The sequence below is a fragment of the Ochotona princeps genome, chromosome 8 (assembly GCF_030435755.1).
Source record: "Ochotona princeps isolate mOchPri1 chromosome 8, mOchPri1.hap1, whole genome shotgun sequence".
Classification (NCBI taxonomy): Eukaryota; Metazoa; Chordata; class Mammalia; order Lagomorpha; family Ochotonidae; genus Ochotona; species Ochotona princeps.
This window is the reverse complement of record NC_080839.1, coordinates 25,461,084-25,487,992: the sequence shown is the minus strand read 5'-3', so window position 1 is coordinate 25,487,992 and position 26,909 is coordinate 25,461,084. Positions and strand designations below refer to the sequence as shown.

At 47.6% G+C, this 26,909-nt stretch overlaps 1 protein-coding gene across 5 annotated transcripts in view; it reads left to right on the top strand.

Annotated features, from left to right (window-relative positions):
* The window catches only part of TET3 (tet methylcytosine dioxygenase 3), a 104,873-nt gene that overhangs the window by 56,012 nt on the left and 21,952 nt on the right, over positions 1–26,909 (top strand). For all 5 annotated transcript variants that reach the window (XM_058667734.1, XM_058667735.1, XM_058667737.1 and 2 more), the window contains one exon: positions 21,128–21,218. In XM_058667734.1, coding sequence (XP_058523717.1) covers positions 21,128–21,218 — 91 coding nt within the window. The remainder of the gene's footprint in view (positions 1–21,127; positions 21,219–26,909) is intronic.

The following is a 26,909-nucleotide window of genomic DNA, read 5'->3' as shown; positions in this document are numbered from 1 at the left end:
AATACCTAGCTTGTGACTCACCAGGGTGCCGCTTGGCTGAGGGGACACATACTCAGCACTGGGCAGAGAAGAGGAGGTGGCCGCTCCAACACCAGGACCGCGTGGGCAGGGGCTTGGGGCTGAGAGGAGCAGGCTTGCAGGGGGAGGCACTGGTAGCTCGGGGGTCCCCCCCCATAGCCTAGAGACCTGAAGCTCTCCCAGCAACAGGCCAAGTCTGTTTGAAGCCGCTGAGCATAAGAGAGGCTGTGAGGTATGAGAACACCTGCAGTGGCTGTGCTGGGGGCTGTTGCTTGGGTGGGCAGGGGCCGTGATGAGAAGAGTTGGAGCCCATCACCACCAGTCCCTCAGTACTCTGACTTGCATTTCTATGAAGAGATTTATACTTAATTGTTCTAATCTTTGAAGATTTATTTTCTTTTTAAATTAATTATCTTGAAAGAGGGAGAGACAGGCTTCCAGCCACTGCCAGTGACTACAGTGGCTGGGGCTGGTTCAGGCTGGAACTGATAACATTATCCAGGCTGCTAGCGTTACAGGCTACAGCTTAACCCACTGTACCACAAGACCCGACTCTATACTTAATTCTAAAGGAAGAATTACTAGTATGTAAATAGTTACCTCATCTGGGTTAAAAAATTAGAATATAAGTGGCTTTTGCAAACCATGGAAAAGGTATATTATGAGAAAAAGTACATACTATTTTTTTTTTAAGATTTACTTATGTTTATTGGAAAGTGAGATCTACAGAGAGGAGAGACAGAAAGATCTTCCTTAAGCTGGCTCACTCCCCACAATAGTTGCAACAACTGGAGCTGAACCAATCCGAAGCCAGGAGCCAGGAGCTTCCTCTGGGTCTCCCCTGTGGGTGCAAGGTCCCAAGGCTTTGGGTCGTCCTTGACTGCTTTCCCAGGCCACAAGCAGAGAGCTAGAAGAGAAATAGAGCAGCCAAGACATGAACTGGCACCCATATGGGATCCCGGCATGTGCAAGGTGAGGACTGTAGCCACCGGGCCAGTACACACAAATTTTAAACATTTCTTCACCAAAATAAACTCCCTTCCATTTCTCCATGAATTTTTTAAAAGATTTATTTATTTTTATTGGAAAGTCAGATTTACAAAGAGGAAGAGAGACAGATCTTTCATCCACTGGTTTACTTCCCAAATGGTCACAGTGGCAGGAGCTGATCCCATCTGAAGCCAGGAGCCTCCTCCAGGTCTCCCACATAGGTGCAGGGTCCCAAGGCTTTAGGCCATCTTCTGCTTTCCCAGGCCACAAGCAGGGAGCTGGATGGGAAATGAAGCAGCCAGGACATGAACCCATACCCATATGGGATCCTGGCACTTGCAAGGCAAGGTATGGCTTTAGCCATTGAGCCATTATGCCAGACCCTCTATGAACCTTTTCAAGTTCCTGTGTACATCAATAATGGTAAGTTCTGCTTAGCCTGTGATGACCTGGCTCTTTTGTTTTCTGGGCTTCTTGTAATGAGCCATTCATTGAGTGACTGAGAAGTACTTCTAAAAACCTACCCTAACAGTAGCATGCAAGGTGGATTGGCAGAGGATGGTGACAATGTGATGGGAGACTGATTAGAAAGCCATAAAGAACAGTAGAAGGGAGACTTCAAAAAGTACATGAAAAAGGGCCCGGCGGCATGGCCTAGCGGCTAAAGTGCTCGCCTTGAACGCCCCGGAATCCCATATGGGCGCCGGTTCTAATCCCGGCTGCTCCACTTCCCATCCAGCTCCCTGCTTGTGGCCTGGGAAAGCAGTCGAGGACAGCCCAATGCATTGGGACCCTGCACCCGTGTGGGAGACCTGGAGGAGGTTCCAGGTTCCCAGCTTTGGATCGGCGCAGCACTGGCTGTTGCGGCTCACTTGGGGAGTGAATCATCGGATGGAAGATCTTCCTCTCTGTCTCTCCTCTTTGTATATCTGACTTTGTAATAAACTGAATAAATCTTTTAAAAAAAAAAGTACGTGAAGAAATGGAAAGTTTGTTAGGTATTTTGTTGTATCTTAATGCACACTTTCTGTGAGGTTTTGGAGGTTTGCAGAGTACTCTGTACCAGGCACTCTGCCCAGGTGTGCTGGTATGTGCTCTCCATGAGGCGAGCTCTGCGTTGGATCCATTTTAATGATCAGGAAGCTAACATGGATTAAGTAGTTTTCCCAGGGGAAGGTGAGATTTGGAGTTGGGCAATTGGACTCACATTGAGACTGCAGCCGGCTGAGTGAGGAATGTGTCCTAACTGCAGTGATGGGGGCCAAAGAAAAGGGAGCTGCCCCGGGTGGCCTGTGGTGTGCCCAAGGGGCCCTGCTGGGTAAAAGCCGCCCTGCTTTCCAGAAGAGTCAGGGGCCCTGTGTTTACACCAGCGCTTCATCAGGTGGTGCGCTGGAGCCGGGCTTCGTCCTGAGCATGTGTCTAGCATGTTTAGAAATCCTGGTTCTTGGTGAGATTGACGTCAGGGGCCATCCCTCTCTAGTGACAGTGGGAGGTGCAGGTGGCAAAGCACTAGGAGCAGGAGATTTCCATTGAGAGGACAGTGAGCTTTGGAGTGTCTGTTAAGCACTTGTGATAAATGCTGGGTAATGAGTCATGGAATCAACTTTATAAAAACAGAAAGATTTTTTTTTTTATGTTGTGTCTGCAGATTTATTTATTTGAAAGAGTTACATAGAGATCTTTGGCTGGCTCACTTCCCAAATAGCTGAAAACTGGGGAAGCTAGGAGTTTTTTCTGAGTCTCCCAGATGGGTGCAGGGGGCCACCTGCCATCCTCTGCTGCATGAAGCTGGATGGAAACGGAGAGGCTGGGTCTCAAACCAGTGCCCTTATGGGATGCAGGCTACAGCTTTTACTCACTGTGCCATAGTGCCCATCCTGAAAGATCTCATAAAAAAAGAAACCTGCTTTTCAAGTTCCTAAGTAATTTTTTTTGCTTGATAAGCAGTTTTGACCAAAATAAGCCTTACCAGGTAACCAGAAATCCCAAGAGCAAGCCCTTGTCTGCCCCTTGCATAAATGAAGGATTTCTGAAAGTCTGCATGAGGCTCACAGGGGTTGGTCATCTGAGTGGCAGCAGCTTGTGGCCCAAGTGCGTGGGTTCCTGCCACCTGGGTGGGAGACAGTGGAGTTCTTTAGCCTGGCCCAGCCCTAATTGTTGTGGACATTTGAGAAAGTAAACTAGCTAACAGAAGATCTCTTTTCTTTTTCTCTTTGTTTTCCTCTGTCATTCTAATTTCAAATAAGTAACATCAGAAAAAGTAATTCTCAGCTCTGCTCCCATGCCCAGTTCTGTGTGCTCCCCCACTGGGAAAGTGTGTCTGCCACAGTCGTGAGGCGTAGGGGAGTGGAGAGGGGAAGGCAGCAGTTTGGTTTAAATTTAAAGGATCTTTATTTTTCTCCTGCTGGGTGATAATAAGTAGTAGTTTGTGTTTAGTGTCTCTAGCTGATAGCAAAAAGGATACATTTTATTCTTTCCCCCCTTCTTATACAAGAAGTGGGACAAAGTGTATTTTCCCATTTTAAAATGAGTACAAAATTAAGTGTGCAGGGTTAAGATAAAATGCCTAGAGCAATATAACCAGCATTTTCTCAAAAATTGAATTTTGGTCTCCTGAGCCCTCCCTGGGAGCTTTCTCCTTTCCAAATTTAGGGGGAAATTTTTGTCATTGCTCAGAATGAGACTTGAAATTGATTTTTTTTTTTAAAGAGTTGAACCATTTCACTTTGCTTTTACGGACAAGGAAAAGGTAAAACTAAGAAGGAAGAATGATGATTTAACAGCAAAATCGCAAAATAACTTCCTGAAACTCAGTGAAAAACGTAACGGGAGAGAGCATTTCAACTGAAACTGGAACATAACCCAGTGCTACACCGCAGATTCTGTGGGCCCTCTGCCAGCACAAGGTCAAGTTGAATTAAAGACTGACCCCAGGAGGTACAGTTGCTAGGGGCGGGGACAGTGATCCTGGGGCCCTGAGGGGCCCTGCAACTGAAGAAATGGGCAGTCTTTCCAGAGAGCATCCTGGCAGGCGGCGTTCCTGCTGGGCTGGAGCTTCGGCTTGGCTCCGGTGAAGCTGGCGGGTGGGTAGCTGTAGACCCAGGGCCACATTTCAGATTGAAGGCCAGCAGCACCACAAAAAGGCCCTTTGGCAGAGCAAAAGTATTGGCTGTACCACCAGGCAGAATTCCTGCCAACTGTGTCTTATCAGAGTGACCAGCTCACTCCCTTTGGAGGGAATAAACCTGAATCCTAGCCAGTCTGTTCCCATCAGGACAGAGCACACCAAAACTCAGCACACAGATGTGAAACATGCAAGATTAGAGCCCTGGCTTCAACATGCAGTGCTTGGAGAGTTTACCGTTGTGCCTGTCTGCAGCCAGCCTGGTTCTCCTTGTCTGCTGTCAGACCATTGAACTTCATTCATGAAATTAATTAATTAATTAATTGATGACAAAATTGGCTGATTCTCTGCCTGCAAGTACCAGCATCCCATATGAATGTCGGTTTGGTGTCCCAGCTGCTCCACTTGCCATCCAGCTCCCTGTTTGTGGCATGGCCTGGGAAAGCAGTAGAGAACAGCCCAAAGCCTTGGGACCCTGCACCTACATGGGAGACCTGAAGAAGCTCCTGGCCTCTGGCTTTGGTTGAACTCAGTACTAGCCATTGTGGCTGCTTGGGGAGTGAATCGGTAGATGGAGGATCTTTCTCTGTATCTCCTCTCTGTAAATCTGCCTTTTGAATAAAAATAAGTAAGTCTTTTTAAAAGTGTTAATTTTTTGTCTTATTTGAAACCCTGAGACAAGTTGTGATCCTGTACCTGCTGATTAACCCCACAAATGACCACAAAGGTCAACTCTGGGACAGGCAGAAGCCAGGACCGCAGGACTGAGACCAGGTGCCCCACGTAAGTGGTGGGGACCCAGGTACTGGAGGCATCATGTGCTTTTTGCTAGGAAGCTGGAATCAATCAGAGCTAGGGCTGGGGCCCAGATGCTCCAATGTGGGTGCTCCAACTAACACCTTCACTGTTGTGCCAGTGTCCTCCTGCCTTTGACATGTGAGAGGCAGAGAGAGATGCAGAATGGGAGAAGAGAACTCCCATCTGCTGGTGCGCTCTGTTCTCCAGAGCGTACTCACGATGCCAGGCAACCGAAGCCCAGAGTTGGAATCCAAATCTCACGATGGAGGCAGGAACCACCCCACCACCAGCAAGCAATCTCTACTGCCACCCGCTGTCCACACTAGCAGGAAGCTGGACTCCACAGCCTGAGTTGGGACTCAGAGACTTCTCTTTGGAGAAAGACTAGTGAGCAAACAACCTAGGAATTGAGAATGATACTGTTCAAACCCTGAGGGGAAATGGAGGCGTGGATGAAGCCTTTAACACAGCAATGTATGTTAGAAAATGCCAGAACTGTTGAAGCATCCACTGATACCTTCTGAAATTGGTGAATGTGTTCCCTGGGAAGTTGGCAATGAGAGATGAGGCTCTGATGCTCCAGGAGGACCTCAGGGGTGAGGCGGAAGTCAGGGTCATGCTGGGTGTGAGCAGTTAAAGCTGCACCTGCCGGGAGCTGCCTGTCAGCAGAGGGACAGGACAGAGCTGTGGCAAGGACCTTGCCAGCGGGGTGAGGGTGCTGGGGGATGCTGCAGGCCCTACAAATGACTCACTGTGCCAAGAAAGCTGGGGAGCCTGTTGGTGGTTATACTGTGGCACAGGTTCAGAGGATTAGAGTTGCAGAAAGGCAAAAAACTTTACCGAGATGAGAAAAGCTTTATGCTAAGAAATTATGTTCGGGGGAAAATGAGTGAAAACTGCCAATAATCCTGATGAGTTTACTGAATTTTAAGAAATATTACCTACAAACCTCTCAAATTGAGTGTCATGTAGAGTTTTTAAAACGATTCTTTTTAATTTTTTTTATTGTTACAGATGATAGTGATACAGTGGTCGGAAGGGGATTTCTGGGGTGTAGACACCCTTTTTTTAGATTAATATATTATTTGGAAGAGGTGGAGAGAGAGGTCTTCCTTCACCTGCTGGTTCACCCCCAAATGGCTGCAGAAAAGCAGATTCACAGAGAGAAGGATAGAAAGATCTTTCATCCGCTCACTCCCCAAATAGTGTCCGAACTGAGCTGATCAGATGCCAGGAGCCATGGTACAGGGTCGCAAAGCTTTGGACCATGGTCTGCTTTCCAGACCACAAGCAGGGAGCTGGATGGGAAGTAGAGCAGCCAGGACACGACTTGGAATGCTGGCGAATGTCAGGAGAGGATTAGTCAGTTGAGCCAATGTGCTGGCTTCTCATCATTTTCATCCTCACTGATGGTTTTCCCTGGTAATCATGCAGTGTGTATTTGGGACTGTAACATGTGTGTGTATGTATGTACTCTGAATATTGCTTGGCTGTGTGTGTGTGTGTGTCGTCTGTGTTGTCTGTTGCAGTACCTGTCATTTCTTCTCACTCATGTGCCATTGAACAGTGTTTTGGTCCACAGTGGACATGCATGTTAACAACCCCATAAGATGAAGGGAGCTGGAAGATGCTTCTTGCCTAACGATGTGGAGGCAGAATACTGGGGATCCTCAGCTTTCGCAGACCTTAGGCAAATGTGTTCGTTTGTGTGATAGTTTTCCATTCACATTATTTATTCAGTTATTTGAAAGAGTGACATGACAGGTGGAGAGAGAGAGCTTCCATCTGCTGATTTATCCCCCAGGTATCTCCAGCAGCCATGTGTGGGCTACCCTGAAGCTAGGAGCCAGGGACTCAGGGATGCAGACTGTCGTCCGCCTCCCTGGCATGCTGGCAGGAAGTTGGATGGTGGCAGAGGTCAGCTCAGTCCCAGGCACTTCAATGTGAGACGTGGCTGCCCGAGCCACAGCACCTCGACTACAACCTTGTTGTCGTAGGTGCTTTTCTTTTAACAATGTTTAAACAGCAGAAATTGAAAATTGAAAAGCTTTGATACAATAGGGAAACAAAATAGTTTTGTACAGCTGTACTGTTTTTTAAATATTCGTTTATTTTTATTGGAAAGTCAGATATACAGATAGGAGGAGAGACAGAGAGGAAGATCTTCCATCCAATGATTCACCCCCAAGGGGCCGCCACAGCTGGAGCTGCGCCGATCTAAAGCCAGGAGCCTTTTCCAGGGCTCCCATATAAGTGCAGGATCCCAAGGCCTTGGGCCGTCCTCAACTGCTTTCCCAGGCCACAAGCAGGGAGCTGGATGGGAAGTGGGGCTACCGGGATTAGAATTTGTGCCCATATGGAATCCCAGTACGGGAAAGGTGAAGACTTTACCGAGTCAGGCCCCAGATGTACTGTTATAAGCTGTTACTACAAAAATGTCAGAAAGTTAAAAATGTTAAAAGCTTAGAAGGTAAAAGTAAGTAGTAAGCCAACTTGCTGCTGAAGAAAAAGGAGTAAATGTCACATAGCTTCACTGCCGGCCAATCCCCCAGCACCCCCAGCAGCTGGGTAAAGGGGAAAGTTAAGGGGAGAAGCCATATCCAGTCTCCCAACCATCCCAGGGTCCCCAGTGTGGGACATGCTCTGAGGGTCCTGCTCAGGTGGTTTTGATAGTTCAGTTTGAAATTGCTGTCAATCTCGCCACTCCAGTCACGATAAAAATCTCTCCAGAATCCACTGGCTGACATAGTCCACCTTAGAGTCTCCATTTGCCTAGATTTTCACTGCTAATACTTGGCTGGGCTAGTTGGTTAGCTTGTTCTGTCCTCTGTCCACTGCTTTATTTTTAAATTTTTTAAAAAAAGATTTATTTATTTTTATTACAAAGTCAGATGTACAGAGAGGAGGAAAGACAGAGGTCTTCCATCCGATGATTCACTCCCCAAGTGACCGCCATGGTCGGTGCTGCTCCGATCCGAAGGTGGGAACCAGGAACCTCTTCCCGGTCTCCCACGTGGGTGCAGGGTCCCAAGGCTTTGGGCCGTCCTGGACTGCTTTCCCAGGCGACAAGCAGGGAGCTGGATGGGAAGTGGAGCTGCCTGGATTAGAACTGGCGCCCATATGGGAGCCCGGGGTGCATTCAAGGTGAGGACTTTAGCCTCTAGGCCACGCCGCCGGGCCCTGTCCACTGCTTTCAGGCGCTGGACAGGCCTAGCTCTGATGCAAGCATTTCATGGTCAGACCATGGAACCTGCAATTCTCTCCATGGTTGGAGTTCTGAGTCCAGCAAGTCAGTTGTGGGAAAATTGCCAAAGAAACCTCACCTGAGGTGATCCCAGACCTAATTCTTGTGTGTGTTTGCCAATATAGTGTCCACCACATTCCATCACCCAAATCAGCCTACACACACACTGGTAGTTGCAGTTGTTTGATCAGTTCTGTCTCCAGCCCTGTCTCCTACACAGACCAATGGCTGTTGGAGTCCAGCCCAATCTTGCCCACCACACACTCAACCTTCATGCAAACATATAGCAGCTGCAGTCTAGTCACAGCAACCCGCAACAGGCCCCACCAGGCCCACCCCTTGCCCTGTTTCCCATGCTTGCCATTATGTACAGCAGACTAGTCCAGTCTGTCCCACATCCCATTCAGCTCTCATACATGTCAGTGAGCATTGGGCATCGAAGCCTAGTTCAACCCAACCAGCCCTACTATCCAGTCCACACTGGTGCTGATGGGTGCCACCCTCTGTTTAGCCATGCCTGCCCTAGTCTTGGTTCTCATGCTCACCGGTGGAAGTGGCAACCCAGTAGGGAGGTGCCCACTGTTTCCCTCCCTACTGGGTCTACTCCAACTCCCAGATCTTGCACTCTCCAGGTGGTTCTGCTATTTAGCTTAACAGAATTTGTCCCTTATGACAGCATTTGCCAGCTGATGCTGCAAGAAAGTTCATCCAACCTATACCCACTCTGGTTTATGCATGCACCAGTAAGAACAGTCAGCCCAACTTGGCTTTTCCCTGATCCAGCTCACATGCAGGCCAAAAGGTATTGTAGTGCTGCCCTGTCTGGTCTGCCCCTGATCCCAGTGCTCATGCTCACCAGTGGCCCAGCGGGGGGTGCCCCTGCAGCCCCCACTGGGTTTGCCCCCACCACTACCACCTCGGGTCTCATGTGTGCTGATTGAGTGCTGTGGCCCAGTTTGGCATGGCCTGCCTCACCTTGGCTTTTTCCAGTGGATGTTGGCACCTGCAGACGGATTCACCAACTGAGCCATCGCACAGGACGGTAGCATTCGCTTTCTAGACTTGGATGCATGAATTGTTGGAGTTGCCAGTAGTGTTCAGTACTGTGGTGTGTTCTGCCACTAGTAGTGACTAGCAGTAGATGCACTGTTCATTTAGCCTTGGTGTGCAAAAGGCTGCTCTGTCTGGGGTTGTGGAATGCACTCTGATGTTCCCCCAGGGGCAGAATGGTCTGATACACATTTCTCAGAATGTGTCCTCATTGTTGAGCAAAGCATAGTTTCTAGTTTACAAATATACCACAGTTGATCAACTAGATAACCACTGGTCTTTTGAGTTGTTTTGAATTTGGGTTTATTATGAATCATGTGATCTAAGAAATATTTATTTTTAAAGATTTATTTATTTTTATTGGAAAGGCGGATATACATAGAGGAGGAGAGAGAGAGGAAGATCTTCCATTCGATGATTCACTCCCCAAGTGAGCTCAATGGCTAGTGCTGCGCTGATCCAAAGCCAGGAACCTGGAACCTCCTTTAGGTCTCCCACGCGGGTGCAGGATCCCAAGGCTTTGGGCCGTCCTCAACTGCTTTCCCAGGCCACAAGCAGGGAGCTGGATGGGAAGTGGAGCTGCCAGGATTAGAACCAGTGCCCATATGGGATCCTGGCATGTTCAGGGCGAGGACTTTAGCCTCTAGGCCATGGTGCTGGGCCCTAAGAAATATTTAGATACACCTCCTAACATATTTATATGTTTCCTTTTTTTAAAAAAAAAATATTGATTTGAAAAGTCAAGTTGAAGATCTCCCATCTATTGGTTCACTCCCCAAATGGCCACAATGGCCAGGGCAGGAATCAGAAATGAGTTCCGGGTCTCATGAGGGTAGCAGGTTCCAAAGCACTTGGGCTATGTTATGCCACCTTTCCAGGTGCATTATCAGGGAGCTGGATTGGAAGTGGAACACCTGGGACTTGAACAGACTCTGCTGGGATGCCAGTAGCATCTCTCTGTGCCGCAGTGCAAGCTCCCCCCATTTTTACATTTCTGTTAGATATATGTCTGCGACTGAAATTGTTTGTGTTCAGCTTGGTGTGTGGTCACTTCTCCAAAGCAGTTGTACAGATTGTTGACATTTATTTTTACTACAGAGAGAATGGTTGAGTTCCCATGTGCCCTTGATACCTGGGTCAGACCAACGCCCTCAGCAAGGCTAGTGTCAGGTTCAAGGTCCCACTGGGGCCCAGGTACTTGAACTATCAACTGCTGCTCCTCGCCAGCAGGTAGTAGCCTCATCATTTTTGCTGTTGTGGTAGCATCTAGTAGTAAGTATCTCATTGTGACTGTAATTTGCATTTCTTGGTAACTAAGGAGCTTGAGGACTTTTTCATATGCCTTCTTTCACACAGCATGCCTGTCCAGTTATTTACAAACTTTGTGTCTTTCCTTCTCTACTGATTGTTAATGGTGCTTTATTCTGGATGCAAATTCTTTGTTGGATATATGCCTTACCATCCACAGAGTATCAAGATAAAAACTTTAGCTCAAGAATTCTATACCTAGGTAACTAGCCTTTCATATGCAATGGTTTCATACACACATTGTTAGATTTTCAAGAACTCAACTTTTCTGAAAAAATGAATCACATAAGGAAGCAAAAAGTATGTTTACTAACAGTCTAGTAGAAAAATAGAAATTTTTTTTATTGGTGGAAAGTCAGATTTACAGAGAGGAGAGACAGAGAAGATCTTCCGTCTGCTGTTTCACTCCTCAAGTGGCCACAACAGCTGGAGCTGAGCTGATCTGAAGCCAGGAGCTGCTTTCAGTTCTCCCATGCAAGTGCAGGGTCCCAAGAGTTTGGGCCGTCCTCTACTGCTTACCCAGGCTGCAAGGCCACAAGTAGGTTGCTGAATGGAAAGTGGAGCAGGTGGGATACAAACCAGCATGCAAGTGGGATCTTGGAACATGCAAGACTTCAGTCACGAGGCTACTGTGCTGGTCCCTAGAAATATATATTTATGTTAAACATTTTGATTTTTTAAAAAATTTATTTTATTGAAAAGGCAGATGTACAAAGAGGAGGAAAGACAGAGAGGAAGATCTTCCTTCCGATGATTCACTCCCCAAGTGACCGCCATGGTCGGTGCTGCTCCGATCCGAAGCTGGGAGCCAGGCACCTCTTTCCAGGTCTCCCACGTGCAGGGTCCCAGTGCTCTGGGCCATCCTCCACTGCTTTCCCAGGCCACAGGCAGGGAGCTGGATGGGAAGTGGAGCTGCCTGGATTAGAACTGGCGCCCATATGGGATCCCGGTGCATTCAAGGTGAGGACTTTAGCCTTTAGGCCATGGTACTGGGCCCAAACATTTTGATTTATAATAGGAAAATATGTTTGCAAGGATATTGGTGAAGAGCTCAAGATACATCAAGGAGAAAGGGCCACTGCTTTGGCATAAGTGTTAGGCTGCCACCTGTATCCTATGCAAATGCTTGTTTGAGTCCCAGATGCTCTGCTTCCCATGCAGCTCTCTAACCTGTCTGGGAGAGCAGTGATGATGGTCTAATTCCTAGGACCCCTGCACCCAGTGGGAGAGCCATATGAATCTCCTGGCTTTGACCTGGCCCTGCCCAAGCCACTGTAACCACTCTAGGTGTGAACTAGTGGTTAGATCTTTCCTTTTCTGCCTTTCAAATAAATTCATGTTTGGGTTGGGGGGGAGGTTCGAGAAGCAGGAGATGGGAGAAACTGTAAAGGTGCTAACTTCTGTCTCTCTAAAAGTACCCTTAATGTTACCAAAAACATAGTATGGATTTTATAAATTCCTAGAGTGCTGCTGTTGAGAGGGAGGGAGGACAAAAGAAAACAGAACAAAAAACTCAAAAACTAGACCAGGAAGCACATGGAAATCATAGACTGATGGAGGACTGATACTATGTAACAAGCGTAAGGAGAGAAAACTCACCTGTTGGATTTAAGCTTAACATTGTACAACGGCACCAAAAGGCTAATCAAACAATTTGCTGTAGGAAAAATCAAGTCACATACTGGTTGCTGATTCAGACCATTCACTGCATATAAAAGCTGCAGAGAGCATGGTGGTGAACCCATTGCCACATTAAAATTACTTATCCGAAGACCTAGAGAAAGGGAAGGTGACACTTCTGTCTGCTGGGCCGAGCCTGGAGCCTGGAGCCAGAACTCCCTTCTGTCTCCCTCTGGGTGACAGAGGCCCAAATCCCTGGGCCAACTTGTGCTGATCTTAGATGCACAGGCAGGAAGTGAGAAGGAAGCAGTCCTGCAGCCAGGACTCCAGCCAACACTCCAGCATGGGATGGCAGCATGGCAAGTGCAGTTTAGCTTGCTGCTCCACAACTTGGCTCCCTGATGCCACATTTTGTTAGGGGCAGAATGAGTTCCAGTCGCAGGGCTGTGCAAGGTAGCATGATGCTAGATGCATCAGGGTCTAAAGTCTGCAAGTGAGGGTTTTGGCAGAAGCACTGCCCGAGGGAATGCGTGTCTGTGCCTAGCATATCTTGTTGAAGAGAAAAGCCTGGTTGTCCTGCCCATGTCTCATGACCTTTCCAGGCTAATGATGTTGCTTAACTTCAGCCTCACTTTCCCTCAGACCGAGTGTTAGCTCTGCATACCTAGTTAGGTTCAGGAGAAGTGGGTTTGGTTTTGTTTTGTTTTTTAAGATGATTCCCTTGGGCCTGGCACTATGGCTCAATTATCTGATCTTCCTCTTGAAAGCAGCCAGGATCCCATTTGGGTGCTGGCTCATGTGCTGGCTCCTCCACTTCCCATCCAGCTCTCTGTTTGTGGCCTGGGAAAGCAGTGATATCTGTACTGTATCATATTTGGTGTCAATGTCCTGTTCTGGGTGGTGCCAGGTGGCTCTCTAAGCTAAGGTTATGAGAGCCGGGACTTCCTCCTGAAGCCATGAGCAGAGACTCCTTGCTCTTGATTGCGAACAGAGGTGGCAGGGGCCGCAGAACAGGCCTCGGCTCTGGGGGATGGCCGGAGTCCGTTGGCATGGGCCAGATCTTGCTGCTGTGCTTAGTTCCCCATCTGTCTGGGAGCTCATCTTTGAGCAGCTGTTGATGAACCTTAACTCATTCTTCTTTAGAATTGCAAAATAGGATTTTCTGGTTCTACCATTTATGTTTAATACCTATTTCCTGTTTCGTTTTTCTAAATGTGGATACCTGGGAGACATGCTAACTCCCTGCCTGATCCCATTACTTGAAGTACGTAACAGTCAGTCTATGGTTTATAGACTGACTGTTTACGGTTGCCAAGAGCTGAGGTGGGGAGGTGGGAATGCTGTGGAGTGAGTGTCAAGTTAGTTATGCAAGGTGCGCTGTACGACTGGCCCGTAGGCAGCGATGTTGTATGTTCTGCCTTAAGTGTTCTACCCCAAAAGTGATCTTCTTCACCATTTGCTTCCTAACAGAAAGCCAGAATCATGTATAATTTTTCCATTAATTACCAACGATTATCATATGAATTGATTTAGCACCTATTTCACTTATTGGAAGACATTTGTGAGTGTTTGGTTAAGCATCGTTAACATTTTTCAAGTCAGGATTTGTCTTTTTTTTTTTTTAAGATTTATTTAATTTTATTGGAAAGTCAGAAATACAAAGAGGAGGAGAGACAGAAAGGAATGGAATTTGGACATAACCTTCCATAGTGGTATCTGAGTTATGAATATTGTCAATATTATGTGTTAAGTTCAAGTGCTGTCTCTAAAATGTCTCTAAAAAAAGTATGATTCAGCATTGAAAGAAATTGTATGTGTAGAAAGGTGTAAAAATGAAGTTTCAGTACATAAACTTAATCTTAGCAAAGCCAGTTTGTGATTGGTCAAGTGATGGCCTTCTTCTTGTTGTAAAGTAGCACCCTGTGTAGGTAGCATACGTATGTATTTTAGGATTTTATTTATTTTTATTGGAAAGCCAGATATACAGATAGGAGAGACAGAGGAAGATCTTTCATCCGATGATTCACTTCCCTGTGTGACCGCAACTGCTGGAGTTGAGCCAATTCGAACCCAGGAGCCAGGAGCCTCTTCCAGGTCTCCCACACGGGTGCAGTATCCCAAGGCTTTGGGCCATCCTCGACTGCTTTCCCAGGCCGCAAGCGGGGAGCTGGATGGGAAGCAGACCTGCTGGGATTAGAACCAGTGCCCATATGGGATCCCAGCTCATGCAAAGGAAGGACTTTAGCTGCTAGGCTACTGCACCAGGCCCTCATAGTGATTTTTACAATTAAGTTTAAGTATACAGGCTTATCAGTTAATATCATTGATTCCTTTAAAAGGGGGCCGGCTCTTGGACCCAGTGCGTTAGCCTAGTGGCTAAAGTCTTTACCTTAAAAGTGTCAGGATCCTATATGGACGCTGGTTCGTATCCTGGCAGCCCCACTTCCCATCCAGCTCCCTGCTTGTGGCCTGGGAAAGCAGTCGAGGACGGCCCAAATCCTCGGGACTCTGTACCTATGTGGGAGACCTGGAAGAGGCTCCCGGCACCCGGTTTCGGATCGGCTCAGCTCCAGCCACTGCGGTCACTTGGGGGTAAATCATCGGACGGAAGATCTTCCTCTCTGTCTTTCCTCCTCTCTGTATATCTGACATTCCAATAAAAAAAAAAACAACATTTTGAAAGGGGGAGGTGGGGCACCATGGCTTAGCTAGCTAAGCCTTCACGTATGCTGGCATCCCACATAGACAGTAGTTCAAATCCCAGCTGCCCCACTCCCCATCCAGCTCCCTGCTAATGGTCTCAGAAAGCAATAGAGAATGCCTCAAGTCCTTGGGCCCCTGCACCCATGTAGGAAGAAGTTCCTGGCTCTTGGCTTTGGATTGGCCCAGGGTTGTGGTCATTTGGAGATTGAAACAGCGGGTAGAAGATCTGTCATTCCTTCTCTCTGTGTGTAACTCTGCTTTTAAATAAAAATAAATTCTTGGGCTCGGCAGCGTGGCCTAGTGGCTAAGGTCTTCGCCTTGATCCCATATGGCCGCTGGTTCTAATGCCGGCAGCTCCACTTCCTCTCTATCTCTCCTCCTCTCAGTATATCTGACTTTGTAATAAAAATAAAATAAATCTTTAAAATAAATAAATAAATAAATAAATAAATTCTTAAGTACAGGGAATTGTGGGATGTCTGCTGGCTCACTGCTCACATGTCCAACAGGGTTGGGTCAGGAGGAAGATCTCAAGCCAGGTCTCCCACATGGGTAACAGGATCCCAGTTGTTTGAGCCTTTACCACTGTCTCCTAGGGTCTATGCCTACAGGAACCAGAGCTTGGACGTGAACCTAGGCACCCTGATAAGGGACCTGGGCATTCTAGCTGACATCTGCATGGCTGGGCTAAGTGAATATTTTGGCTTTTTATGATTTTTTTTTCCTTAGGATCTGTTTATGTCTTAGGAATCTTATTATTATGTTGAATATACAGCAAAACTATATGAAAATAACAGACATTGACATGACAGTAAATTGATAGTTCACATGCAGATGTGTGTATACTGTGTGAGGTATGTTCTACATGTAAACAAGTGAGGATGACTATTTGTAGACATACACTAGCTTTATAACTCCTCACACTTGTGACTCGGATGTCTTCCAATAGAATTGCTCCTCTCCCCTGCAGGCGTTCTCTCAGGGACAGGGGTGTGATGGTGGGAAGGTGCCCGGGGAGGCTGCTCGGCTCTTGGGAGCTGGCTCTGCTGGGCACTTGCCCTGCGTCTGCCCTTCGTGCTCAATGACCTTCCCCGAGAAACCCAACCGGCACGTTTCCAGGCTGGCTTGGTTTTAGGTTTCATATCTTCTTTCCCAGCTACTGGGGACGTAGTTGCCAAGATTGAATTTGCGTCTTCTCCTTGAAAATCGTCCTCTGCCCTTGACCATGTGAGCTTTGAGTTTTTCCGATTGGAGGCAGAAGGTAGTCACCAGAGGCCAAATGGTGTTCCAGTACCAGTGTGAGACCCCCGCAGACAACCCGCGATTTTGAATTTTCTCCTACAATAGCAGCTGGATCCGAGCCCAGGAACTCTGGCATGCTCTGAGCTTCTATTTTCTGCATACTGTGTGGTCTTCTCACACCTAGAAAGGCATTCAGATCACTTCTTCCTGCACCAACATCCTCTGTAATCCTGCCTGCTTTTTGGACCAAAGAGTGTATATTTGGAGCATGTAGTTTTTAACACTTTCATTGGAAACATTTGTTCATTGATGAAATGCTTAAGCTCTGGACCTGACATCTCGAGTCCTCTGCAGTTCTGTGGCATGTGAACACCATGTTACCTGCTGTAGGACCCAACATTATGTCAGCCGCCCACAGTCAGGCAGTTTGTACGGCAGCCTGGCAGCAACTCGCTGTTGAGTGCCAGTCACATGCCAGCGTCTTCACTCAGACCTTTGTGGTTTTCACCCATGGAAGCATGAGTGTTGGGGAGGTCTCACTGGCATGACAAATGTCTGGTCTTTCATGCCCCGTGAGCAATGATGTGACGTCTTCGGGAGCTAAGGTGTCCTGGGTGCCCAGGGAGTATGTGAGTCCAAGAGTGTTTGGATCTCCATGAGAAAGCGGCGCTGGAACTAGGGCTTGGAGAGGAGTCTTTCTGTCAGCAGAGGCAGAGACAGGCACTAATGTCAGTAAGGGAGTATCAAGACCTACTGTAGTGCCAAGCATCCCTGGGGCAGGACTCAGAGTGGCCAGGGTGGGATGAGGGCTGGGAGGTGGGCGAAGGTGGCCGTGGAGGGGGATGGAGTTTGCAGACAGTACTATGGCCTTCGAGATCTATTTCAGTCTGATCTGGACTGGGCAGATTTCTGTTGGGCAGCATAGCTGATGCATTGAGAAGGATGGTTGGAGAGGGTTGTAGTCTAGAGTACGCCTGTGTTACAACACCTGGTGAGAGCCCAGCCCGGCGCAGGGCAGGGGCAGGGGCCTGCAGCCTCCAGGTACAGAGGAGGAGGTGATGGGAAGTGTGGGCTCTTGGCCTGCTCGCCGACATGGCCCTTCACTCATTTTTACTTCATGCAGGAGTATAATTGAACTTGGTTTTTGCTTGCTTCTTCTCTCTTACTCTCCTGTGTTTGTGATGACACATTCACCTTCATACTAGTGTGTGTGTGTGTGTGTGTGTGTGTGTGTGTGTAAGCTGTAGCATATTGTATGAGGGTATTTCAAAAAAGAGCACAAAACTTTTTGAAATCTATGCATACTTTGTTTTTTTAAGAGGTAATTTTCACTTGAAAGTCTGTATCAGGGAGGGAGCAACACAGATTTTCCATCTCTGGTTCACTCCTCAAATGGCTGTAATGACTGGAGCAGTGTGGGTCTGAAGCCCAGGAACTTCTCTTTGGCCTCCCACTCGATGCAGGAGCCTAAGCAGTTGCACTGGTTTCCTCTGCGTTCCCAGGTGCGTTAGAAGGGACCTGGATCTGAGATGGAGCAGCCAGGACTCCAGTGCCTGTGTGGGAGGCTGCCTTTGCAGGTGGAGGCTTAACTTATGCCACAGTGTTGGCCTCCCAACCTCCCTAATACTCACTTTACATACACTGTTTTAGGTACCCTTGTAAATGCTGTAGTAAAATGAGGTGCCTCTTGGTCGCCTCGGGGTCTTGGAAGTCATTTTCTGTCAGTGAATCTCGAACTGCCTAACTGCTTTTGGCAGCTGCTTACTGTTCTATGGTTTACATGCGCCATGATCCACCGACCAGTCTAACAACAAGCATTTAGGTTTCCTGACCATGGCTCATCTTATATAGATGCAGCTTTAACAAAATTCCTAGGCATGAACTCTGAAAACTTTGAAATCCTTGGAATGGCTGGAAGAGGGTGCACAGTTGAAGTTTAGTATGTTGCTGCAGTGTTTTCTGTACTGCTGGTTGTCCTGTTCCCGCACCAGTGAGACCAGTTGCTACATTTTTCTTGGTGAGCTGAAAGGGGGGAAAATGTAGCTTTCCTTATGAAGGTACTACAGAAAGTTAATGGAAATGGAATTTTAAAATCTAGTATGTGAGCTTTTTGAAGTATAGTATGTTTGAATCACTTGTGAAGCATTCTTTTTCCTCTTGTGTGATTGACCTTATTTAACCGTAGTGCTGCTTGGTAAAGAAGGAAGGTAGGCAAGGAAATCAGTTTTTGACTGGTGTTTTCTCCCCAGTGTGATGGCTTCTCTTTGAGCAAAACCTTTCGTAGTGGTTACTGTAAAGATATTTGTTTTTGTTGTTTTAAAGCTGGACGTAGCAGGGTTTTTGTTACTTTGGATAGCTTCTGAATTTCATGTACTACTTGGAGAAGATCTCTACTGCATAATTTTTATTTTTCATTGTATTGGAAAAGCAAAAAAAAAAAAAAAAAAAAAGATCTCTCCTTCCCTGACTGACACCAAAAATGCCCACCACAGCAACCAGGGCTGGGCCCAGGACATGCCAGGAACTCAGTCCAGTCGAAGGGACACAAGTGCTTGAGCCATCTCTTTTGCCTCCCAGTGTGCAGCTCAGCAGAAAGCCGTTTCGGAAGAGGCGCAAGGACTTGACTTCTGGCACTCCCATATGGGGTGTGGGCATCCCGAGTGGGGTGTTCACAGCTGCGCCCTGTGCCTGCTTGGCACACCACATCTCATGTCAGTGCCAGTTTGAGTCTGTGCCCTGCTTTTGATTCCAGCTTCCTGCGCATGCACACCCGAGAAGCAGCAGGGGATGGCTTGAGGACTTGAATCTCTTGGCAACCATGTGGGGGAGTTCCCTTAATGTAATTATCTTACATTATTTTCATACCTTTAAAAATGAGACAGTCATATTTTTTCCACGGATGTCCTGTTCTATGCAGAATATCCTAATGTGGACACCATGTTGCCTTTACTCACCTCTCAGACATAAAACAAACTTATCAATTGCAAAACAGTGTGTGACTACTATGTATATAGTTCTTTTTGTTTTTAGCCTTTTTAATATCCAAACACTGTTTTCCAGAGGGACCATTATGTAGCCTTTTGAATCTAGTTTATTTCACTTAGAAAAGCTTATTTAAAAATTCATCTATATTGTTACATAAATCAATGATATGTTCATTTTTTAACTGAAGTAAACATAAAAGATTTATGTATTGGGAAGAGTTATGGAGGGAGAGGGAGAAGCAGAGAGAACTAGGTCAGGTGTGCCAGAGGGTGCAGGGGCCCAAGCCAGTGGGTCACCCTCCACTGCTTTCCCAGGTGCGTTAACAGGGAGCTGGACTGGAAGTGGGGCACTGGGGACACATGCCAGCATCTCCTTTGGAATTCCAGCTTTGCAGCATGCTGGCTGATTAACCCCACAATGCCACAACACTGGCCCCATAAAACCATTTTAAAGCAAATAATTCAGTGTCATCCAGCCACCATGTAGGTGCAATTCCCAAACATGTATTTAATACTTAAGTTTAGATAAAGCATTTAATGTAATTTACAGATAGAATTCTAGGAGTATAATGATAGTTCCTTCTTTCCTTTCTCACTCTGACGTTCCTGTTCTCACAGAGTGGTTCCCCCTGCTCCTCCCTTCCCCAGCCTCTGGCAGCCAGCACTCTGCTCTGTTTCTTAGACTTGGGTGTTGTAGATATTTCACAAGTATAGGGCCTGGCGCCATGGCCTAGCAGCTAAAGTCCATACCTTGAGTGTGCCAGGATCTCATATGGGTGCTGGTTCTATTCCCGGCAGCTCTACTTCCCATTCAGTTCCCTGCCTGTGGCTTGGGAAAGCAGTCCAGGACGGCCCAAAGCCTTGGGCCCCTGCACCCGCATGGGAGACCTGGAAAGAAGTTCGTGGCTCCTGGTTTTGGATCGGCGCATCTCTGGTTTTGGCTGTTGCGGTCACTTGGGGGGTGAATCATTGGACGGAAGATCTTCCTCTCGAGGCCCGGTGGTGTGGCCTAGCGGCTAAAGTCCTCGCCTTGAAAGCCCCGGGATCCCATATGGGCACCGGTTCTAATCCCGGCAGCTCCACTTCCCATCCAGCTCCCTGCTTGTGGCCTGGGAAAGCAGTGGAGGACGGCCCAAAGCTTTGGGACCCTGTACCCGCGTGGGAGACCCGGAAGAGATTCCTGGTTCCTGGCTTTGGATCGGCATAGCACTGGCCGTTGCGGCTCACTTGGGGAGTGAATCATCGGATGGAAGATCTTCCTCTCTGTCTCTCCTCCTCTGTGTATATCTGGCTGTAATAAACTGAATAAATCTTAAAAAAAAAAAAAAAAAAAGATCTTCCTCTCTGTCTCTCCTCCTCTGTGTAAATCTGCCTTTCCAATAAAAACAAAACAAAAATTTCATCTCATTCCTGGCTTCTTTGACTTAACACATTTTCAAGGTCCAGCTGTATCTTTTTTTTTTTTTTCCTAATTGTGGCAGAATGTGTATGACAAAGCTTAGCCATTGTTACTGTGTTTAAGCAGACAACTTAATGTCACTGCGTTCTTAGTACCAGGACTCCATTCTTCTTGCTGAATAATGTTAGCTGTATGACTGTATCACATTTTGCTTGCCCATTCATCAGTTGACGGACAGTTGTGGTGTTTGCCCCTTTCAGTGACTCCAGAATCCTGCCACCACTGCCAACATTGGCTCCCAGGTGTCTGTCTGGTCCCTGTTTTCACTTCTGAAATTTTAATATTCCCCTAGGAGTGTAGTAGCTTGCTGATACTTGCTCTAGAAATGGAATTGCTACTCATTAGCTTTTCCAGGTAATGGTAAGCCTAATTCCAGAGTGTTTAGTCTTGACACTTGGTTCTCTGAGATTTTAAAGATTTTGCTGACTCGGAGTATGTAGTGATATTTCAGTGTGACTTTAATGAGGCTGAGCACATTCTTTTTTTTGTGACATGTCTGCTAATTTTCCAACTGGTGGATTTTCTTTCTGAACTAATGCTGATGAGTTCATATCTCCAAGTAACGTGTAGTCTTTGTGTTTCTGCAGAACAAATAGTGGAGAAAGATGAAGGTCCATATTACACTCACCTGGGATCCGGCCCCACGGTCGCCTCTATCCGGGAGCTCATGGAGGAACGGTGAGTGCTGTGCCCAGCAGCAGGAGGATGGGCTGCTCTTAAGGCCCCTTGGGTGCAATGCTTTCTGCTAGATGACAGAGGTGCAGGGAGCGAGCGCTGTCCCTGCAGATTGTAGAAGGTAGAGGTTGTCAAGTCTGTCTTGAATCCGTGGCTCTGTCCTCCTCCTAGGATGCGTTTCCTGAAGAAGCACTGTGTCTGGTCTGTGCTGGTGGCCTTTCCATGGTGTCATGTGCTGAGCCCTTCTCCCCTCTTGTGTGTCCTGTGTATTGGAAACTGGGTTTTAAAGGCGTCGGTTGGGTTTGTGTTGTCAAAATGACTTTGGAAGAGATGCAATAGGAACCTCCGGCCAGTTGGGAGCCTGTTTGGGATGACCCGATCCTGGCAATCCTAACAGCTGTCTTGATCCCTCCACATGAGAAGATGTTCTGGGCACATGTTCTACCTCAATCCAAAAAGTTCTTGCTCTTGTTGGAGGCGAGGTGGTCAGAAAGAGGCTCTGAGTCGAAGGAGTGCCCATCGCAGTGAGGGGTTATTCGTTGTTTCTAGGTTGTAGGAGGTGATCAGAGTTTTTGGTGGCTGTTTAAAATGTAACAATTCTTGGTTTTGTGTGTGTGTTGTAAGCAGTTCTTACAAAGACTTCAACGACGGTGGAGGTGTCCATGGCATGTGGTCAGTGCCATGGTTCTGGTCTGTGCAGAGTTCATACAGCTTGGAGCCTGAGAGCAGGGATGCTAAAGCCATGAGTGTGTCTGCTGTAGGGATGTTGTGAGGATAAACTGAACCAGTGCATGGAGAGCACATAGTGCTTGTTCTAAGTACTGCGGAGTAGGGGTGCTTGGTCTGCCTTGTACAGTCATCCACTGATTCGCTTTTCATAACAAGCATTAGCACTTTTTAAAAAGTATATTTATTTATTGTTGTAAGTTTTACAGAGAGGAGAGATGGAGATCAAGATCCTCTGTCCACTGGTTCACTCCACAAGTGGCTATAATGGCCAGAGCTGAGCTGATCTGAAGCCAGAAGCCTCTCCTGAGTTTCCCACATGGGTACAGGATCCTAAGGCTTTGAGCCATCCTCTCCTGCTTTCTCAGGCCACAAGCAGGGAGCTGGATGGGAAGTGGAACAGCTGGGAGACGAACTGCCATCCATATGGGATCCCGGTGCCTGTAGAATTTAACCATTAGACTGTCATGCTGGGCCCAATCATTAGCATTTTTATAATAAAGGCAGAGGCTGTTTAGACCTAGCATGGGTTTTGTTCCTACAGAAAAATTCAACTGTGGGAGTATGTCTCTGAGAGACCCAAGCTAGTCCTGTTAGTATAGCAGGGAAGGGGCCAGCACATGGCCAAGTGGGTTAAGCTACTGCTTGCAGCACCAGCATCTTACATGTGTCCTGGTTCCAGTCCTGACTGCACTGCTTCTGATCTGGCTCCTTACTTGTGTGCCTGGGAAAGCAGTGGAAGATGACTCAAGTTCTTGGGTACCTGCGCCCATATGGAAGACCTGGCTCAAGCTTCTGGATTCGGCCTGGCCCAGGTCTGGCTGTTACAGTTCTTTTGGGAGTGAACCAGTAAATGGAAGGTCTCTGTGCCTGTCTTTTCTATAATTGGCTTTCAAACAGCTAAATAGTGGGAAACATGCTTTTGACTGAGTGACTGAATGGATGACATGGGAGCAGGGTGGAGTCGCCCTAAACCTCCGAGGCTGGGTGGAAACATTTATGTTCAGCCATGCACCCAGCAAAAAAAGTTTGATCAAAGGCCCCATCTTTAGATTCAAGCCCAATGTGAAGGGCATCTCTGAGCCCGTGAGAACAACGCAAGTCTGTGGCTGCGTATGCTTGTACGTGCCTACCTACCTGGACCCGTGTGGGTGCTGCCAGGGTCAACCTGACTGTGTTCTTCTGGTGACTTCTTTCCCCCGTTATGAGAGAGAGAAACACATGCTTTTCCATTCACAGGCTCTCTCCCCAAATGTCACTTGGCCAAGGATAGAGCAGGCTTAAGCATTGAACCGGGAGCCTAGTTTGGGTCTCCTACATAGGTGGTAAGAACCCAGTTACCTGAGCTGTTGGTACTGCCTCCGAGGGTCTGAATCAGGAGTGTGGGATCAGAAAAGGAATTGAGACCCAAACCCGGGGACTCTGCGATGGGATATAGACATCTTCACGGGACCCAAAGACCCATCCTTGGCAGTGCTTGTTTGCAGTTTGTAAGAGAGTCAAGCGTGCAAGTTCTGTCTGTGATAGATTGATTTGGGCTTTACTTTGTTTGGTAACTATTGTATGAGGTTTCCAGACAGCCCTATAAATTACTTTCAGTTATAGAATAATATATTTGAAATAAGGTGTGAGAGAGTGGTGAATTTGAGATTTGTCTTTTTCCCTCCTTGCTTTAAAAATAACAGCCAACTGTAAATTGCTGAGAAACTGGTCCAAGGGAGGAATTCCTCAGACCAGGAATACTTGCGTTTTTCCTCAGCAACTGGTTTATTTTTATCTTGAGGACCTTGTAAATCGTGTAACAGATTGCGTTTGTATCTTTATGTTGTCTCTGGTAAGCTCAGAGCCAGATTTGTGTACCGCCACGTGGCAGAAGGGGATTCTCACCTGTGGCCCAGGGCACTCATGCCAGCAGGGTCGCCTCTAGATCCTTGTGAGGTCACTGGATCCTTATGATGTCACTCTGGGTGGGAAGATTGACCTTTAGATTTGCCATTCTCAAGCTGTTCTGGGCTGCTTCCTCAAACCACGAGTTCCCACTGATTCTTGGTGTCCGCGTCTCCTCCGCCCATCCCGGGTTTTCGTCACTTGTTGCTTTTATCTTACTTGCATCTTTTTAACATCCTTGTTGGAACAAGAAGAGGCCTGGCCTGGGTGGTGATGGGCTTCCTGCCTAGCTCCTTCCTTGGGCTCCTCCCTCTGCTCTCTGTCCACAGGACCACCCTGTTGGCAGGCAGGGCAGGGAAGCAGAAATCTAGATCGTGTTGCTTGTAGGTTTTAGAGAAAGAAGGGGAGAGATAAGGGCAGATCCTAAGATGTCCCAGTTTATTCCCGGTACCCAGATCCTCATTGTCATGGGTAACTAGAATCAGTTGTCAACCCCGTAGCCAACTGGTGTGCACAGCTTTGTGTGTCCCATCTGGGAGAAGATGCTCCCAGAGCCTGGGGTTTCACTCAGTGCTCTTCCTGTAGACCAAGAACTGACCCTGTGTGGCAGGTCCCTGGAGCTGGTACAGGGAAGCAGTTGTTCAGCCCAAGGAGTGGCAGCATCTCCTGGGGGCTTGGGACAGCACCCACCACCAGGCTGCCTGTGAGCCCAGTAGATGCCCGGGAGTCTGGGTTCTGCTCCTGCTGAGCCCCCGGGGCCGCTGCGGGTCCTGTGACCCTCTTGGCCATGCTTGCCAGGCACGTGAGAGCAAAGTTGCAAACCTGCTAACAGATGGAGTTTTTGTGTGTCCTAGGAGGGTGTCTTCATGATGGACCAGAAAGTGAAGCATCCAACAAGAAGGAGCTAGAGGGAAAAAGCAGGAAAAAGGAGCTGGCTGATTGGGCAGTTCACTGTAAGGTGAATGTCACTGCAGGGAGGGGAGGACACGGTCAGAGCACTGCCAGCCGTGTCCTCGGATCACCCTCTGGCAGGAAAGTGATCAGTCTTGCACTGCAGTGAGCGCAGCGTGGTCGCTGGGGCTCCTCTCCCCTGCAGGGATCCCCAGGACACGCAGGGTCAGTGCCTGCATATGGGCGGCTTCCTGATAGTTGCTGACTGAGCAGAAGTTGTCCAGGAACCAAACAAAGCAGCATTCTGTGCGATCTTACCTCCTGATTCAGGCCGTGCTGAGTAAATGCCCAATCCTGACTCCAGAGTCTTCCTGTGGCCAACTAAATGCTCCTTAAGGGTTTTGTTGTATTTGAAGGATTTCTTTGAGAGGGAAAGAAAGGAGACAGAAAGCTCCCATTTGCTGGTTCACTGCCCAGATGCCCACCACAGCTGGAGCTGGGCCTGACTGAAGCCTCGCAGGGACCCACTCTGGGCCTCCCAGTGTAGATAGCAGGGACCCACGTACTTGAGCTGTCACATTTTGCCTCCCAGAGCACCAGGCAGCTGGGACAGGGAGTGGAGCCAGGGTTCCAATGCAGGCACAGGGATGCGGGTGCTCCTAGTGGCAGCATTGACAGTCATGCCAACGCCTTTGAAACTAAAGGTTGTGGTTATTGCAGACACTGTCACCCTTTTGCTAAGTTCTCAAGTGAACTATAAAGCAGGGAACTCAGGAGTCTGAAATCAGAATATTTTTAAAAATTGCTGTTCTTGGGCCCAGCGCAGTAGCCTAGTGCCTAAGGTCCTCACCTTGCATGCACCAGGATCCCATATAGGTGCCAGTTCATATCCTAGCTGTTTCACTTCGCATCCAGCTCCCGTCTGTGACCTGGGAAAGCAGTCGAGGACAGCCCAAAGCCTTGGGACCCTGCGTCTGTGTGGGAGACCTGGAAGAAGCTCCTGGCTTTGGATTGACTCACTTCTGGCCATGTGGCCACTTGGGGAGTGAACCAATGGATGGAAGATCTTGCTGTGCTCTCTCTCTCCTCCTCCTCTCTGGAAATCTGATTTCCAATAAGAATAAATAAATCTTTTTTAAAAAGTTGCTGTTCTCTAATTTTGAAAATGGAATAAAAGGCTTTTTTTTTTTTTTAATTGGGGCTGGAGGGAACAGGAAGGAAAATATCTCCTGCCATGGTGACAGAATGGGGGCTGCCAGGGCAGGGGAACAGGGCAAGATGGAGGACGGGGGAGAGCCAGGTGAAAGGGGAAGGAAGAGACTTTGTTTGAATGTTAGAATGAATAAGGCTCTCTGGCAATTACTCTTCGCAGAAGAAACTTACTTTGCATTTTTGGTGCTTTGCTTGCAGTCTTTCCAAGCCTTTACACAGGGGCATGTGTGCATGTTGTGAGCCCAGCAGGATCAGCTCTAACTAAGGGGTAAAGCTTAGGTTTCCCCCTCACTTAATTTCTTCTTGCATCAGCACATACAATACTTGCCATTTCCATTGTGTGGACATTGATTTTATTTTATTTTTAACTCAGCTAGTCCAATTCTGACCACTTAGATTATTTCTAATTTTTCTGTTCTGGATGAATCAGTGACCGTTTTCTTACTCTGCCCTTTTGCATTTGTATGGCTACTTCTGGGGTGAAGAGCCTAGAAATAGAGTGGAATGTGTGTTTACAGCTGTAATGACCTTATATGCTGTTAAGTAGTATATTAAAGTACTGTGCACGATCAAGTCGGATTCACCGCAGAAACACTGAGCTAGTTTGATGTAGACAGTCTGTTAAAGTAACATGTCATGTAGGCAGATCAGAGATCTTCTTAACTCCTGGGTGTTAAAGTATGTTTGATAAGTCATAAACTTGATTGAAAATGTGTAGAACAAGAGACCTTGTCAGTAACGAGGCCTGCCTCTCCCCAAAACCACTGGGAGGAAATGGCTGCAGTTCAGCTGGACAAGCCAGCCGGTGCTACAAACACACCTGGCAGTACAGAGCCCAAAGACGGGAACCATCACACCAAGGATGGGGAAGGAGCAGGTGTCAGGTGATGTGATGTTGCACCCAGAACTTAAGGTGTTCTTCAAATAAGATGGCTCCACGAGACAGTTTTTACCCATTGAAAGTAATGGCTATTTGTC